Source organism: Pongo pygmaeus, chromosome 5 (assembly GCF_028885625.2).
Source record: "Pongo pygmaeus isolate AG05252 chromosome 5, NHGRI_mPonPyg2-v2.0_pri, whole genome shotgun sequence".
In the NCBI taxonomy this organism is placed as follows: Eukaryota; Metazoa; Chordata; class Mammalia; order Primates; family Hominidae; genus Pongo; species Pongo pygmaeus.
The window spans coordinates 57772265-57788813 of record NC_072378.2 but is presented as its reverse complement, the minus strand read 5'-3'; the positions used below and the strand labels follow the sequence as shown (position 1 = coordinate 57788813).

The following is a 16549-nucleotide window of genomic DNA, read 5'->3' as shown; positions in this document are numbered from 1 at the left end:
ATAATGTAACTTCTTTAAAGATCAAAGCAACCTAAAATTATTTCATATTTCAGATACTCTGCCAATATTTAATACCCTCATTTTACTGAAAGCAGTGCTAACAAGGAATCGCAGGAGGGCTACCCTAAAATTATGTATTATATGCTAAGAATGGTATAGAATTGAGATACGGCAAAACATACTCTATATGCACTTATAGTCTACATAAAAGACAATAGTTTAAATGAGGGTAAAAATGTGACTCAGGAGATTCATCATCATTTGAAAATAAATTATACTCCCATTCTTATAAATAAAAATACATGTTAAGAATCAACACATTGGCCAAGCACGGTGGCTCATGCCTGTAATCACTGTACTTTGGGAGGCCGAGGCAGGCAGGTCACAAAGTCAGGAGTTTGAGACCAGCCTGGCCAATATGGTGAAACCCCATCTCTACTAAAAATACAAAAATTTAGCCGGGTGTGGTGGCGTGCGCCTGTAGTCCCAACTACTCAGGAGGCTGAGGCAGGAGAATCGCTTGAACCTGGGAGGTGGAGGTTGCAGTGAGCTGAGATCACACCACTGCACTCCAGCCTGGGCAACAGAGCAAGACTCCACCTCAAAAAAAAAAGAAACCTCATGAAGTAAATGAAACTATAGAAACTGCCTCCATAGCATATATTCAACACCAAACATCTACAAAATGTTTGTTCTCTTCCCTTCACAGTCTCTTTTCCCTAACTCATATACTCCATAGTGTTCCTTGCTACAGTGGATATGTCTTCTACTTGTCAGACAGCCTGGGTGACAGAGCAAGACTCCAAAACAAACAAACAAACAAAAACATACTGGAGATTCCCTGCCTTTTAGATGTGGCTCTAGGTACAGAATGCTGGAGACACTGTAAACCAGGGACCCCAAGCAGCTTGGAAATGTGGATCATAGCTCTTCAAGTCTGTGATCAGAAATCAATGACCTCCATTAAAAACTCCATTGCAAAAAAATGGGAAAAATAATGCTAAGAATACCAAGGTCAAGGAGGCAGAGCCAGAATAATTTGTGTAGAAAAAGTCCTGGACTGATGTGGAAGCCATGGGAAGCAGGGAGCAGTAGTATTTCCTAGAGTGGAAGGGATTTACGGATGCTGACAATACTTGAGAACCTGAAGAAAACTTGACTATCCATTTCTTAATTTTCAAAAAGCTGGTCAAGAAAAAAATGATGCACACAAAAAAACATCTCACAGTCTGATGACAGCAAATCAGTCTGCTAACAAACCAAGTGGCTCTGCCATAGATAGAATTAATGTTTCCCATGAAATGCAAAGATTTAAATAAGGCAGAGTTGGAGCTGGCAAAGGAAGTAACATGAATGTCTTCAGATTGTAACTGCTTTTTATAAAGAGACTAACTTGGCATTTTTTTAGAGAAAATGAAGTTCGATATTGCTTGCATTGAGAGAGATATACATACATAAAATCAGTTTGGGTCTTGATTTGGTTTTTCAGTGTGAAGAATACCTACATTCAAATAAAAATTGATGTGTTCATTTCAAAATAGTATCCAGGGAAGTTGTTGTGGTTTTTGTATATCAATAGGACTAGTAACTTTGAACAAATAAGTGTTCTCTATTTGCTTCACTTTATCAGATAAAAGAACAATCAACACACTGGTCAACCTTTTTAGTAAACAAAATGCAAACTAAGTATTAATGCTCAGTGCTGGAAATATTTCAGTGAAATAGCTATATTTTAATTATTGAAAAAAGTATAAATTGCTATAACCTTTATACAAAAAAATTTTAATATGTGTGAGGCCATGAAAACGTCTATACCCTTTGACCCAATATAATTCACTGCTGGGCCTTTTATACAGAGAAAATCAAAAATGAAAGAAGGAAAAAGTCCTGTGTACAAAAATATGTTGCAGTAATAGCAACAAGTTGGAAACAACCTAAATGTCCGTAAGAGAGGAATGGATAAAGATATAACTACACAAAATAGAGCTCATTAAGTTGACAATTAAGCAGACTTTATATCAGCATCTAACTTTTTTTAAAAAAGGCAAGTTACAATATAGGAATTTAAGAGAATTGATGCATTTGAGAAAAGATGAAGCAGATATAGTTCACAGTGGTAAATTATAGGTGGTTTTCTCACATTTTATGTCATAGTTTCTTGTATATCAAAAAATACATTCATATTATGAGACACAGGAATCTTTACATCCAAAATAATTTTGATACAGATGCCTTAACATTGCTGAATGAGACAACTTTGGAAAGATTCTTGTTTTGTGATTCCTTTTTACCCTCTAAGCACAGTGCTTTGTTAACACTGTGTGTGTAGTAAATGTGTGTGCTGCTTAAGGTAAAGAATTTCTAGTCAACTAAATGCCCAAGGTGACTGCGTGATTCCACGCCAAAGCACAGGAAAAAGCAGTGATGCTTTTGCCCCTAGCTGAACACTTGTTTTCCCCACAAACTATGTATTCATCCACAGAATAGTGAAATATGCTAGATCCTAGTACAAGACAAGAATTCAATCTAAAAAATCTCTAGATAGATAATTAAAATATTGCTAGCTTTGTTATTCACAAAACTGAAGATACTTGATGGAATATTTTCCTCATCTGAAACAACTGTCAGTGTCAACTAAGTGGTTATACCTAACATAAAGAACTAGTTATCAATTAAAATAGTATTTTATCATTTTTACACCTTGTGTATTGTGTAAATGCTCTTGGATTTGAAGACTAATTGAATCTGCTTTCAGCATTTTGTTGCAGAGTTTTGGAACCAGCTCCTTTAGAATGCTCTAATAGCTTGATGGCCTTGTCAGAGTTTTCAATATTTCTAAGCAGAGTCTCTAATCTTCTCTTAATTTTCTTCTGATCTTCAAGAGCACAGCCAATTACTATGGATTGAAACTTCTGATCAACTGGCCCATGTGGCACCTCAGATGAACATGCACTGTAGAGCGACATTAAATGACTCTTGGCATTTCCCAAATCATCCAGAAACTTACTGACCACCTCATCAATAATCCTTGTGGCATGCTTTAGGGATTCTTGCTGCTGGGGGTTTCTAATTGTTTCTACTGACACTTCAACGGTGAGAGTTCTTCCCATCAAACGGTTTGCAGTCAGATTTAATTCTTCTCTTTCTCCTAAAATATCAATCAATATGAGATGTAAACTTATCTGTGTCAAGAACATTAAGGCATTTGTTTGTGACTAAATTTATTATTTTCTTTACCTCTGCTATGAAATTTTTTTAAAGATAAAAGCTAAAACTATAGCATGTAAGATTAACTGATGAAATGTATTAGATTACAGAAAGAGGTTGTAGAATACCACTTCCTGACAATCTGTATATATGGGATACCAGATGACTTCTCAAATTGGCATGTTTGCAAAAGTTTGGGTAGGTATGCATTTGTAACTGGGATGGAGATCAAGTTTTAACACTGTGAGCAGTAAGCACATATGGGGTTTATGCTGGGTAGAGCTCCAGAGATCAGATGTCCCAGATCTCTCCAGAACGACATGTGCATTTATCAGAATACAATGCCCCACATTTTGGTTGAGAAAATGTAGCCACGATAGGAGATAAGCTGGTGTCAATACTAGGCACTGACTTCATCCTTCTCCAGATAGAAACAGGACAGTGGTCTAAAGTCTTGGCCAGCACGAGGAACTCTATCAACATTTCATTATTTATATGAGAAAGTCAGCAATCTCCTGCTTCTGTAACTTCCTAATTCATTGATCTTTGGGCAGGATAGCGTAGAGACTAGATCATGGCCTACCATAGATGTGTAACAGTTTTGATCTGGATTTAGATTGCTTACTTACCTCACCAGCCACTTGGCCCAGTAACATGTGGCCTGTGTAGCACCAAAGGAGCCCAAGTAGGAAGTCCAGTGCCAACAAAAGAAAATCACAAGTGACCTATTCCTATTTCATGTTCTTCACATGAAAATGACAGCACAGGTTAGGTGGATGTCACATGCCTGTAATCCCAGCACTTTGGGAGGCTGAGGCAGGCGGATCACCTGAGGTCAGGAGTTTGAGACCAGCTTGGCCAACATGGTAAAACCCTGTCTTTACTAAAAATATAAAAATTAGCCAGGCTTGGTGGCAGGCGCCTGTAATCCCAGCTACTCGGGAGGCTGAGGCAGGAGAATCGCTTGAACCCAGGAGGCAGAGGTTGCAGTGAGCCGAGATCGCGCTATTGCACTCCAGCCTGGGTGACAAGAGTAAAACTCCATCTCAAAAAAAGAAAATGACAGCACATTTTTACATTCATGCCTTTTATTGGTCCTACAAGTTTCCTCATTTTCTCTGCATTTTGTCCCTTCTCTTTATGTTGTACCTCAATTCATCATTTTTTTTTTTGGTCTCTACTTCTCTGCTTCTACTCTCTCACCCTTTTCCTCTGCTTTTTAAATCTCTTGCAGTCCAGTAACTTGTGAGGAACTGAAGTTAGGAGTGTGAACCTGGGATAAAACAGATGGCCTTACTGCTTGGGGCCAGCTCTTCTGAGCTTGCAGGCTTTTTCCTATCTCTCCCAGCCAGGGGCTTGGGGTAGAGAGCATGCTGGAAGAAATCTCTGAGTAAGTGGCTGCTGTAATGAACTGACAGCTGCAGCTGCTCTCTGTGGCTCACATTAAATGCTGTGGCCTGGTGTACACATTCCAAAAGTCAAGCAAAAATTGACCCACACGTATCATAAACTCTTTAAAGGAGTGTAAAAGACGAGCCCCTTCTGTGGAGATGGCTCTCACCGTCACTGATCTGCCTCATGTCTTGGCTATTTTGGATACTGTGGATCATTTCCAGAAGGATTTCTTTCTCTTGCTCAACAGCAGTTGCTGCTTCTCTCAAAGCTTCAACCCTATAGAAATTGGGAAAACAAAACGGTTATTGTATGCAGGATGTTCTTCCTATTAATTTTCTTTATCTCTCATTCAACCCAAATCAAGTTTAAAGATTACCAAACTTTTCAAATATTCTTCATTTCTGCTTTAAAATTCTTTCATTTTTCTATCCACTTGCCTTTCTCCCATTTTCCTCCCAGCTCATAAGGCAATCATTCTTTCGTGTTTATCTAATTAACACTATTTGTTTTTACAAGATCTGTATTATTTGTATATTTTGAATTTATATCTCATTCTGTTTTTATTTTTTCACTTAGCATCCAGGTTCCTAGATTTTTGTTTGTTTGTTTTTTGTTTTTGAGACAGTCTTGCTTTGTCGCCCAGGCTGGAGCACAGTGGCACAATCTCACCACAGCCTCCACCTCCTGCCTTCAAGTGATTCTCGTGCCTCAGCCTCCAGACCCGGCTAATTTTTGTAGTTTTAGTAGAGACGGGGTTTCGCCATGTTGGCCAGGCTGGTCTCAAACTCCTGGGGTTTCACCACGTTGGCCAGGCTGGTCTCAAACTGCTGGCCTCAAGTGATCTGCCCACCGCAGCCTCCCAAAGTGCTGGGATTACAGGTGTAAGCCACCAGAGCCGGCCCCCTATGTGTACTTCTAATCAGTTGCTGCTAATTGCTGTTTAATACTCCATGTGTATACCTACCTGATTTTCCCTCTCCGCTCTCCCAGAGATGGACACTCAGGTTGTCTACCAGCTTCTCATTACTACAAGTAACACTTCTATGAATACATCTCCCCTTTGGACCTTGGTGAGGATTTCCTTAGGACATTTACCAGGACAGAATTGCTAAGACAAAGGGTATGTGTACTCCGCTTTTGACTTAGTACTATGATTATTCTGCAGAACACCTGTACCTATCCACTCTCCACAGCAAAGCACAGGGGTCCCCATATCCCTACCAACACTCCGCATTTTCCAACTTTCTATTTGCTGCCAGTGTAACAGAAATACACTGATATGTCAGTGTTAACTTGCGTTTTCCTAATAATTTCAGACATCTCTTTGTATCCTTGTTAGCCTATTCATGGACTTTTCCTATTTTGCTTTTCTATTTTTAAACAGGAGTTACTGTTCCCTTGTTGATTTGTATTCAAGAGATTCTTGTTGGTTACAGACATTGCAACTATCTCTCATCCTCTCATATATGAACCACGTCTAGGATATCTTGCACTAAAGAGAGACTCTTATTTTGATGTGATCAATTTTTTTTTTTTTTTGCCTTATGGCTTATGCTTTTGATGTTTTGACCTAAGGTCTTCCCCCACCCCTTGGTCATATTTTCCTATATTTTCTCTTATTAACTTTATAGTTCTACCTTCCTTATATTTATGTCTTTAATCCACCTAGAATCAACCCCTGTATGTAGTTAGGTAAGAATGTTGTTGTTTTTTTTCCAAATAGCCATTTTCCCCAACATTATTTACCAAGCAATCCATCTTTCCCCTAGCGAATGTATATTCGCTATTTATCTCTAAAATCTCTATCCCATGCATTAGTGTATTTAACTGTTCTTATACCAGTGCCAAGTTTTGGGTTTTTTTTTTTATAGCACTAGCCTTGTACTACACTTTAATATTTGATAGAGCAGACCCCTCAATCTTCTTTAAAGATAACTTAGCTATTTATGGACTTTTACTTCTCCAACTTTTCCATATAAATTCTAGGGTAAGTTTATTGTGTTTCTCAAAAAACAAGAGAAATTAGACATCTTTATAACATCATTCTGTTTAAAGGCATGACATATATCTCTTCATTTATTCAGATCTATAGAGTTCTCATGTATTCTTCATAGTAGTCTTCGTGGATATTGTTGCTATTGTGAATTTGTATTTTCTAGTTGATTTTTACTGGTTTGAGAAGTGCTGTTTTTGTAGGTTTATCTTGTCACTGGTGACCTTGATTTACATGTATTCATTTTAGTGTTCAGTCTGTTGATTCTGTTGGTTCTTCTAGGTTAATAATCATATCCATATCATCTGCAGTTTTTATTTCTTCCTTCCCAATCCTATTACTTTTTTTTTTTTTTTTAAAGAAAAGGTCCTTCAGTACTTTATTAAACAGTGGCAATCATGGGGGTATCTTTGTCTTTTCCCAAATTTAAGGGAAAGTCTCTGTGGCTTTTTTGTGTAAAGCCCTGATCAAACTATAGAAGCACTACTTTCCCACTTCACTCAATTGCACACACATGCACTCACACTATACATACACATGAATATACCTAGTCACTAAAAAACTAAGCTGTGGAATAAGGGCAAAATAAAGAAATATATATTGTATATTTAACATGTTCTATACTTCCAGGGAACGTTGTTATTATGAATTACAGTAACTAAGTTGCCAACTTTTGCAAAATGAAAGTGACAGACCTATTCTCAGTATTTGGATGGTCTTAGAAATACAAGTTCATGAAAGATCTAATCCTAACTGCTGTCTTAAGTGTGCACAGAAAGAACAACTTCACCAATGTTTTAGCATGTTCAATTCCATAAAAGGATCCTCTCCCTACCCTAAGCACACACATGCCTTTTCCCCTTCGGTTACCCACCTGTTATACCCCAAAATAGTACTGACAGGCTGTAAAATCACAGGATATCTCTATTCTTCAAGATATTAAATATATGTCAAAGTCTGTGTTTATAAGAGCCAGTAAAAGCAAAGAACTGGGAAGAATCTCACGTGACAAATTTGGCTAGAGAACACAAAATACAAATATTCTACTAACTAATAGTAATGCAAGTATCAGGCCCTATTCCAGGACCATTCAGTATTTACTTAAACATTTTACATTAGCAATCTCTCAGAAAGATAAACTAGGGCCCAGAACATAGGAAAGAGATGGAGTTGGCACTAAATATTTATGCTAAAAGCACAAACCATGACTCCAATATTTAGACAAATGACACAGGTGAATCATGTGATTGATAAATGAGAAGATGCTGAAAGAAGAGATTAATTTTTCAACACCTTTTCGGTCTGTATTCAATTGTAAGATGATGAGAGAACAATGCTATTCTGAAAACGAAGGTTTCATTTATGAGTTACAGCAGTAAGTTCATGTTCTTAACAAAATAGATAAAAAAGACATTCTAGAAAAAATATAATAAGCCTGTCATATGAAGAAAATATTTTATCATTAAATGAGACCAAATAATTAGGTGGAACTGCTAAATTTTGTGTTTTAGGGACCCCCCACCCCCATCCCACAAGGCTTTTTTTAAATACATAATAGAAATTACCAGGGCATTATCCCTGTGAAAACCAGATTTCATCATTTATAGAACTTCTTATATACATTTTTATGTATACCTTTTTCATTTCATGCAAGGGTAAAACGTCATTCCTCAAAATGTAAAGATCTCAGGGTTTATTTGGCAACATGGGCTTTTCATGGCCTATTCCCTCTTCAGGTAGCATTCTTTCTCCCTGACCCTTGTCTACTGGGTGATCCTTTTTCAAAACCCAATTGCTTCGGCAGGAATTGTTTCCTTAGCTTCCCCCTTCCTCTCCCTTAAGGCAATTCGTGCTCCTTTTGGCCCTGGTACATCCATTTACTCTACAGTCTAAAATATGTCTACCTCATATTTTACATTTTTTCTTTTAAAAAGCTAAACCTAGATTTCTACTTAGTTTAAGTAACGTTTGTACTGTTTGTCAGCTATTGCTATCCTTAAACTCATATACATGTCTTTTGTCTACAATTTTTCCATTAGTTCTAGGAAATTCTTGGCTGTTGTATCTTTGAATATTCCCTGTCTCCCCTTCTATTATTTTCTTCTGGAACTCTGGTTAGAGAAATGTTGGACCATCTCACTTTATCCTTCATGTTTCTTAATATCTCATCTGACAACACTTCTCTTGGCGGAGAGGGGCAGTTCTGTTTTTACTAACAGATCCTGGAAGCAGTTACACGTCCAAATTGGGAAAGAACTTTTCCTCACATCAAGGCTGGCCTGGGCTGTGCTCCTGGAAAACTCCCTGCATGAAATCACCACTAAGTAGGCTTTGACAAAAATACATTTTAGTCAGAGTACTCAGTAGGAAGACAGAACCGGAGCGCATGCATCCTCAGCTAGTCCCCAGGTCTGTCCCTCACAAACCTCTGCAGTCTCAGTATCAAAACGGCAAACTGTTGGGAGACTTAGGAGGAGTACAACAGCAATTTTGCGCAAACTGTGGCTACTATTAATATGTCAGCTAATAGAGTATGCAGTGAAAACTGCGCCAGCACTGCCACTACTAGCTGTGCAAATGGGTCAGTCGCCTATGAAACAGGGATAATAAGGGAACAGTGCTTGTGACTAAATGAAGTAAAGCAGGTAGAGTTTAACAGTGACTGATAGCACTGACTAAAAAAATTACACACACACACAAGTTAATATGTATAATGTGTCTAGAATTGGCACTGGCATATATTTATAGTATTAATAGCTATTATATTCTTACCATTATGAATGTGGGCTTATTTATTAATGATGAGAATTTGTGCTTTCATAAAAAGGAGGGAAAATGGCAAATGCTCATACCGTGATTTGAAAGAAATAATTTCTAAAACTGGTTTGTTTTTTTTGAGATGGAGTCTCGCTCTGTCGTTCAGGCTGGAGTGCAGTGGTGTGATCTCAGCTCACTGCAACCTCCACCTCCAGAGTTCAAGTGATTCTCCTGCCTCAGCCTCCCGAGTGGCTAGGACTACAGACATGCGCCACCACGTCTGGCTAACTTTTGAATTTTTTATTAGAGATGGTTTTCACCATGTTGGACAGGCTGGTCTCAAACTCCTGACCTCAGGTGATCTGCCCACCTCAGCTTCCCAAAGTGCTGGGATTACAGGAGTAAGCCACCACGCCTGGCCTAAAACAGGTTCTTAAACTCATAGTTCTGTCTCTTATTCCATACTCCTATATCAAAAGAATGCTATAATGATCACTTTTAGGCAATGTAAAATTCTGAAGTGTTTTCCTAATCACCAAAATGTTAAATTACATTTACTGTCAAGACATTTTGGTGTAAAAGAAGGGACTAGTGTTTTTAGTGTGAAGAGCCACTCTTCAGTAGCATGTCCTCAGGCAAGCCACTTCATCCTTATGGACCTCACTTCCCTCATTTCTAGGAGAGAGAGTATGTGCCCTCCACCTAACTCGAAGGGTTTTTAAAGTTTCAAATGACATATATGAAGTGTTCTTTTAAATTACAGGCTGTCATACAGTATTAACTATGATGCCATCTTGTTTTGTGACTCCTAGAACACTGGCACACCCTAACATGAAACTTTAAGCCAGACGAATGATCCCTATCACCCCCGACCCCATCCCTTCACTACTTGGGTGCAGGTTAAGCCACAGTGAAAGGCTGACAGGAAGGCAGAAGGACCCACTATGTTATAAGTTTTGGGAAACACATGAAAACCCAATCTCCCAGTCCTATCATTTTCCCCTCTGCCAGTCTCCAAAACCCATCCCCCAAACATCTTCATTACCATCTTGAGCTTTCTAGGAGCTACCCAATACCTAACACATAGTGGGTGTTCAATATCCACTGAATTAAAGGCCAGTTTAGATTGAATTTTTATCTCTTCGAGGAAACTCATCTATTCATCCATATATCATTCCTATATTTTGAAATGTGACATATTTAAGAAAATTCAGGCATAAAGTATTAGAGCCTGGAGAGCCAGTCTTCCTGGGTTCAAATTTGGAGTTTACTACTCTCTAGTTGTGTGACTTTGGACAAGTCATTTAAGCTTCTAAGCCTCAATTTCCCTATCTGTAGAATGGTGATAATAGTAACTTCCACAACGACATGGGGCCTGGCACATAGTCCGTGTACATTAAATGAATAAACACTAGCCGGTGTTTTAGAAAAAACTCTCACACTGTGTTTTTCCTCTGCTCTCACAGTGTAACAACACAGAGGCTACTGTGACCAACTATGTGGGGGATTTGCAGCTAAGTATCCCCCAACTCAGTTCCAACACTATCTACACCTGGAGACAGTGTCAGATCCCACAAGTTGAAAGCTCAGTCCCCAAGACCCCACCCTCCACCTTTGCAAGTCTAGGCTCCAGAACTTCTGACCAACTGGCTTCAAATTGGGGTTCCCATGTCCCCCTCTTTGGGTTTAACTTGCTGGAGCAGCTCACAAAATTCAGGGAAACACTTATATTTACCGATTTATTATAAAAGGTATTACAAAGGACATGGATAAAGAGATGTGTAGGGTGAGGTACAGGAGGAAGGGGCACACCACCTTCCAGGAGCCTCCACATGTCCAGCTATCCGGAAGCTCTCCAAACCCTGTCCTTTTTGGGTTCTTATGGAGGCTTGCTTCATTTATATAAGCATGAATGATAACCATGTAGAAAAGTGACTGGACAAAGAGTATGCTCTCACTCTAACAGACTGAATGGGGAAACCCAGCAAGGCCAGTCTATTCAGATTCTTCTTGGCCTCTGGGTGCTGAATGCCCTCCTCCAGGGCATAGGGCAGGACCCTCTCTGGAACGAGGGTCTTTTGACCCACAATCAGACTAGAGGCAAGGCAGGTGAAAGAAGGTCAGAGCAAGATTCTTTTTCCTGAGGCCTCAAGCACCCCAACATTATAACATAAGACTGTAACAAGGGTTATGGGAGTTATGAGCCAGGAAAACATTATATATATATATATATATATAGAATCGTAATATCATAGTATTTTTTACAAATTACAATAATTGTTAAAAAGTAACAATAGTAAGTAAGATGGTTTGTGCCACTGAGGAATGCAAAACTCAGACTCCATTTAGAACTGATCATAAAAACAGGGAGAAAAGGGAATCACCTCTGTAGAAGGAAGAAATACAGAAGACAAAATGCAGTCCAAAAAAAAGGGCTACTGTATTGATAAATTCCATTAGAGATAAATGGAAATCCTTTAACAGTTTGTAAAACTGCTGCCAAACATTTTAAACATCATGTAGATCAGTTCATACTCCAGGTCATAAAGTATGAAATTTCTTCCACCATTGACAGGATCAGTGTGGTTAGGGAACATTAAGTGCACACTTCTAAGTACAAACTACAAGGTTTTATTCTACCTAGTTACACTACTTTATTAGTCAACAAAATCAAACTATTAGAGCAAAATTACATATGAGTTTCATGTTTTCTTTTAAAAATCGATCTTCTACGCATGATTCTAGTTTTTAATAGTGTAGTGTTCCGTGCCATTGCCCATGTGGTTTCAAAAAAAACTTTAACAGGATCTATATTAGCATTTTTCTCTATTTTTGCTTACCTTCGGAAATCCTTCCTTTTCAGCTAGTATTACTTTTTTAAAAAGAAGAAAAAAGGCCTACAAAAGTCTAGAATTACTAAAAAAAGTCCTTGAAATGAACAGCCACATATTAATCACTTTTCTCCTCAGCTCAAATGTTAATTAAGCAAGTTGTAATTTAATCACTGATGTGCCGTAATCAGAATTCATTTTACATTAATCAAACATTAGAATATAATAATATTCAAAACCTGAGGCTTTCTGTTAAAGAGGAGCACTTCAGAGTGCTTTTGTACCTACCACATGTGAGGCATTAATTCAAGTTGGAGGACAATGACTCAGCTTGAAGGAAGGCGGGGTGGAGTAACAACCTCCCCATTCCTTTAGGAAAACTTTTCTTTCTGACTAAGGGAGATTGAGAGTGAAGTGGTTGAGAACATGCCCTCAACGTTCTGAAGACATGGAGAGATGTGTGTTACTTGTTATGTGGCTCCCTAAAAAGAAACATTATCAGTTAGAGGGACTTCAAGTAACTGAGGCCACCAATTTCTACTTTCGCTCTACTTTTTCTGGGAGTGGAACGGTCAGGTTTGCTAGTATTGTGAAAATCCATGAGGAAGCATTATTTCTCTCTTCCACTTGCCTCATTCTGAGTGGAACCCCAGAACCTGGTGTAGGGCTTAATAATCCAAGAAATTATTTTGAGTGGAGAATCTCTCACTCTCTGGCTCTTTTCTCCCAATAGTAACAATAATAATGCCTCACTTGTTAAGAGATACCGTGGTAATTGATGTATTTTCTCAGCAAACAGATACTTCATGTTTGGGTGTATTAATGGAGGGAGATAAAGACACACATGCAGTGTTTCCTAAACTTTTTGGCTCTCATGCTTCTTTGCTCATGCACAACCTAGAGAAAACTATGTAACCAACTCCTGTGTACAGTTTCACGGAATTGCAGGTGCCTAACAAGATTTTCTTTTAACTACACCGGCTCACAAAATTTACACAGTAACTTGAGACAAACGTTCACAGGAAGTAGATAAAACTTTTCAATACACCGTTAAAGTCTTTCCAAAAATCTATTAACATTAAATTGTTTAGAAATTCTATACAAGTCTACTACTGTATTACCTAATAAAATCTTAAGCAAGAAAAGGGGGAAACTATCTTTTCATGCTTTCAGGCCAGTGACTAGCACTTAGTCTTCTATGTAGGGAGGTGCCCAATAAATACCAAGAGACGAACGGAACCGCTGAATCCCGTCCGCGAGGTTAGGGGAGAAACAGGAGAGGCAACGTCTCTGCTGCACGAAGCATCCGGTAACTTACTGCCTACCCCTCACTCCTCTCTAATCTTTGCTCTCAATGGATTGCTGGGTTGGTTTTGTTTTATTCATTTTTGCTCTTTAGTCTTCTGAAGCAAGGAAACTTAACTTCACGTGGAGGGCCACTGTAAACTGCTGCCTCCCTTAAAAAATGCATAATGGGAGAAGAATAAGTTAAAACGTTTGGGGCCACACAGAAGGTTCTAGAAGTTCTGCAGACCCAAGCTGCCACAGTCCTTAATCGCATGGAATCGCACCGTAATTTTTATCTCCTCTGATTTTTTTCCGCTCCCTAACACCTAGGTAAATTAATCAAAGTGTGGCCACCGATAACGCCCTCACAGGTTTAGCTTAAATCGAATGCGTTTTCTCTCGGACTAGGGGAGAAAATCCAAGAAACAAACAAAACTACACCACGTCCATCCACAACAAATCTCAACAAGCAACTTCTGTTGCCCAGCCTCACTGTGCCCCAGGCCCCGGCCCGCCACACGCGGCCTCCGTCCGCTAACCGCCCGCGAACCGCCCGGGCGGCGAGCAGAACGCCCGAGACCGCCCGCCCGGCGCTCACCTGAGCTCCAGCTGGTCCAGGCTCTCCAGCAGGCGGCTGGAGCGGTCAGCCATGGAGGAGGAGCGGCAGAAGCGCCCCTCGTTGGCTTTAGCGTTGATCTTCGCCTGAGCCATCTAAGCCTCCGACGCGGGGTAGCCAAGAGGTCACCGGCCCCTCCGGCGGCGGCGAGTGGAGCGCTCCTCGGGCTGCAGGCGTCGCCGTCACCACTCGGGCGCCCGCCCTCCCTCTGACGCCCGCAGGGGCAACCCGGGAGGACTCGCCGACACCGCGGCTGCCGCGTGGCCAAAGAAGGGCAGGCGCGGCGCCCGCGGGGCTCGGGGACGCCGGGCCTGGGAGGGGGCTGCAGCGGCTGGAGTTAGAGGTTCGCGGGCCACACGGGCTCGAGGATGGGCCGACAAGGGCTCGGGCCTGGGGAGCGCAAGTCTCTGAGGCACGGGGAGGGGCGGACGCAGAGACCGAGCTCCTAACGTGGCCAGCGGATCGTCTGCTCCCCGGACCCAGGAACTACCCGAAGCCCGCGCGGACCCACAGACCACCCCCAGCTCCGCCCCGCGAGGCCCCGCCTCTTCATGCAACCTAAAAGTAACCAACTCCCCCCACGCGAAGGTTCCTATCGGTGGATGGGCTGTGGGTGTATTGCTCAGTGACGGCTTCGTTTAGTTTCTCCCAGCACCCATAATTTAAAGCAAGAACAACGACATTAAGAGTCCTGTGATATGGGGAGAAAACGTCCTTTTGTGAAACAGAAGGCAGTAAGTACAGCTCCTAGGCAGCCCACACTCACCTGACCTTCCTGTTACCACTTTATACTGAGATGAGAGTAATGAAAGCCCGGACAACACTGAAGCTATGAAGTAAAAAAGAAAAAGCTACTCCATCTTTCCCTGTCTGGCTAGATGTGGGAAGCAAAGTGAATTTACTTCATTTTTACCATTCTAATTTTCTTTTGTTTTTGAGATAAGGTCTGTCGCCCACGTTGGAGTGTAGTGGCGCAGTCACGACTTACTGCAGCCTCGACCTCCCGGGTTCAAGCGGTCCTCCCACCTCAGCCTCCCAAAGTGCTGGGTTTACAGGTGTGAACCACCACGCCTGGCTTAATGAAGGGGTTTTAAATTTTTGCTATTGAAATTATTCCTGTTGAGAGAGCCGAGATCTCGTCACTGCACTCCAGCGTGGGCGACAGAACGAGACCTTGTCTCAAAAAATAAGTAAATAAATAAATAAATAAATAAATATTCTGAGTGAAATAATTGGCATTAAAAAGTCCTCAACTTTTAAAAATCGTCTGTTAACAAAAAGATGCAGTAGGCCTCTAGGTCAGGCACCAGCTGTCGGTAAAAGACGGAATAGAGCTGAGGATACGAAGATTAGTCTACTTAAAAAGTTAGGCTTTAGTCCCCTCTCCTGATAGCTCTATGCCTCTCATTGCAAGGATGACAATGTACAGGGCACAGAAAATGATAGATAATAATAGTTTAAAGCTGAACCACCACCTTTAATCAAAGATCAAAGCCATTTAAATACTTGAACAGAGTTGAAGCCCTTAAGGCTGGATCCCAATTCCCTCTGAACTCATTCTAAATCCTAATTAACTCTTGGGGTAGGGGATTATTTGACCTTATTAAAAATAACTATCATGACACAAACGAAAACAAAACACATTTTGTGAGTGGTTTGAAAGTCTATCAAGTGACTTTAGAATCATCCTGAACTCTTTTTCTCTCATATCCTAGATCCACCCCATTAGTAAATCCCACAATTTTACCTTCAGAATATATCCAGATTCTTCCCAATTCTACCGCCATCATTCTGGTTCAAGCTACCTGGTAAGTTTGCACCTGGAGTACTACAATACCTTCCTCTCTGGTCTCCCTGCTTCTACTCTTGCCTCTCATGTACATGTTCTCTCAGTGCAGCAACTACAGCAATCCTAAATAAGGCCGATCATACCATTTATTCTCAGAAACCTTCACTGGCTCCTCACGTCAGAGTAAAAGCCCAGGTCATTAGAAAAACCTCAGTAAGTTCATTTCCTATTACTCTCCTAGCTCATCCTGTCAGCCATACTAGCCTTCCTGCTTTTCCTTGAATATACTAAGCTCCTGTCTGGACCTTCCCCTCCTCCACCTGGAACTCTCTTCCCGATATGTATTTTCATCCTCATTCCCTCACCTTCTTCAGGTCTTTGCTCAAGTTTACCTATCAGGGAGACCTTTTCTGACCACCCTATTAAAAATAGCAAGCCTTCCCCCAACTCCCTGTCCCTGCACTATTTATTCCCTTCCCTTGTTTATTTTCCGTCGTTACATGTATCACCATCAGATATGCAATTTTATTTACTTGCTTACTAACATTGTACAATCCCCTCCTCTCCACCAATATGTGCTCCACAGAGGGGTAAGGGCTTTGTTTTGCTTACTGGTATATTCCAAGTGCTTAGAACAGTTGCTGGCACATGGTGGGTACTCAATATTTTGTGAC

General features: G+C 40.5%; 2 protein-coding genes across 2 annotated transcripts in view; one reads left to right on the top strand and one right to left on the bottom strand.

Moving 5' to 3' along the window:
• RAB23 (RAB23, member RAS oncogene family) overlaps positions 1-16549 on the top strand; it is a 109150-nt gene that overhangs the window by 37406 nt on the left and 55195 nt on the right. The gene's annotated exons all lie outside the window — the stretch shown is intronic.
• Positions 1991-15720, bottom strand: BAG2 (BAG cochaperone 2). The gene is made up of 3 exons (XM_054492440.2): positions 14069-15720; positions 4769-4878; positions 1991-3148 (listed from the first exon to the last, which is right to left on the bottom strand). The coding sequence occupies exons 1-3, from the start codon at positions 14179-14181 to the stop codon at positions 2736-2738; spliced, it is 636 nt and encodes a 211-aa protein (XP_054348415.1). The 5' UTR covers positions 14182-15720; the 3' UTR covers positions 1991-2735.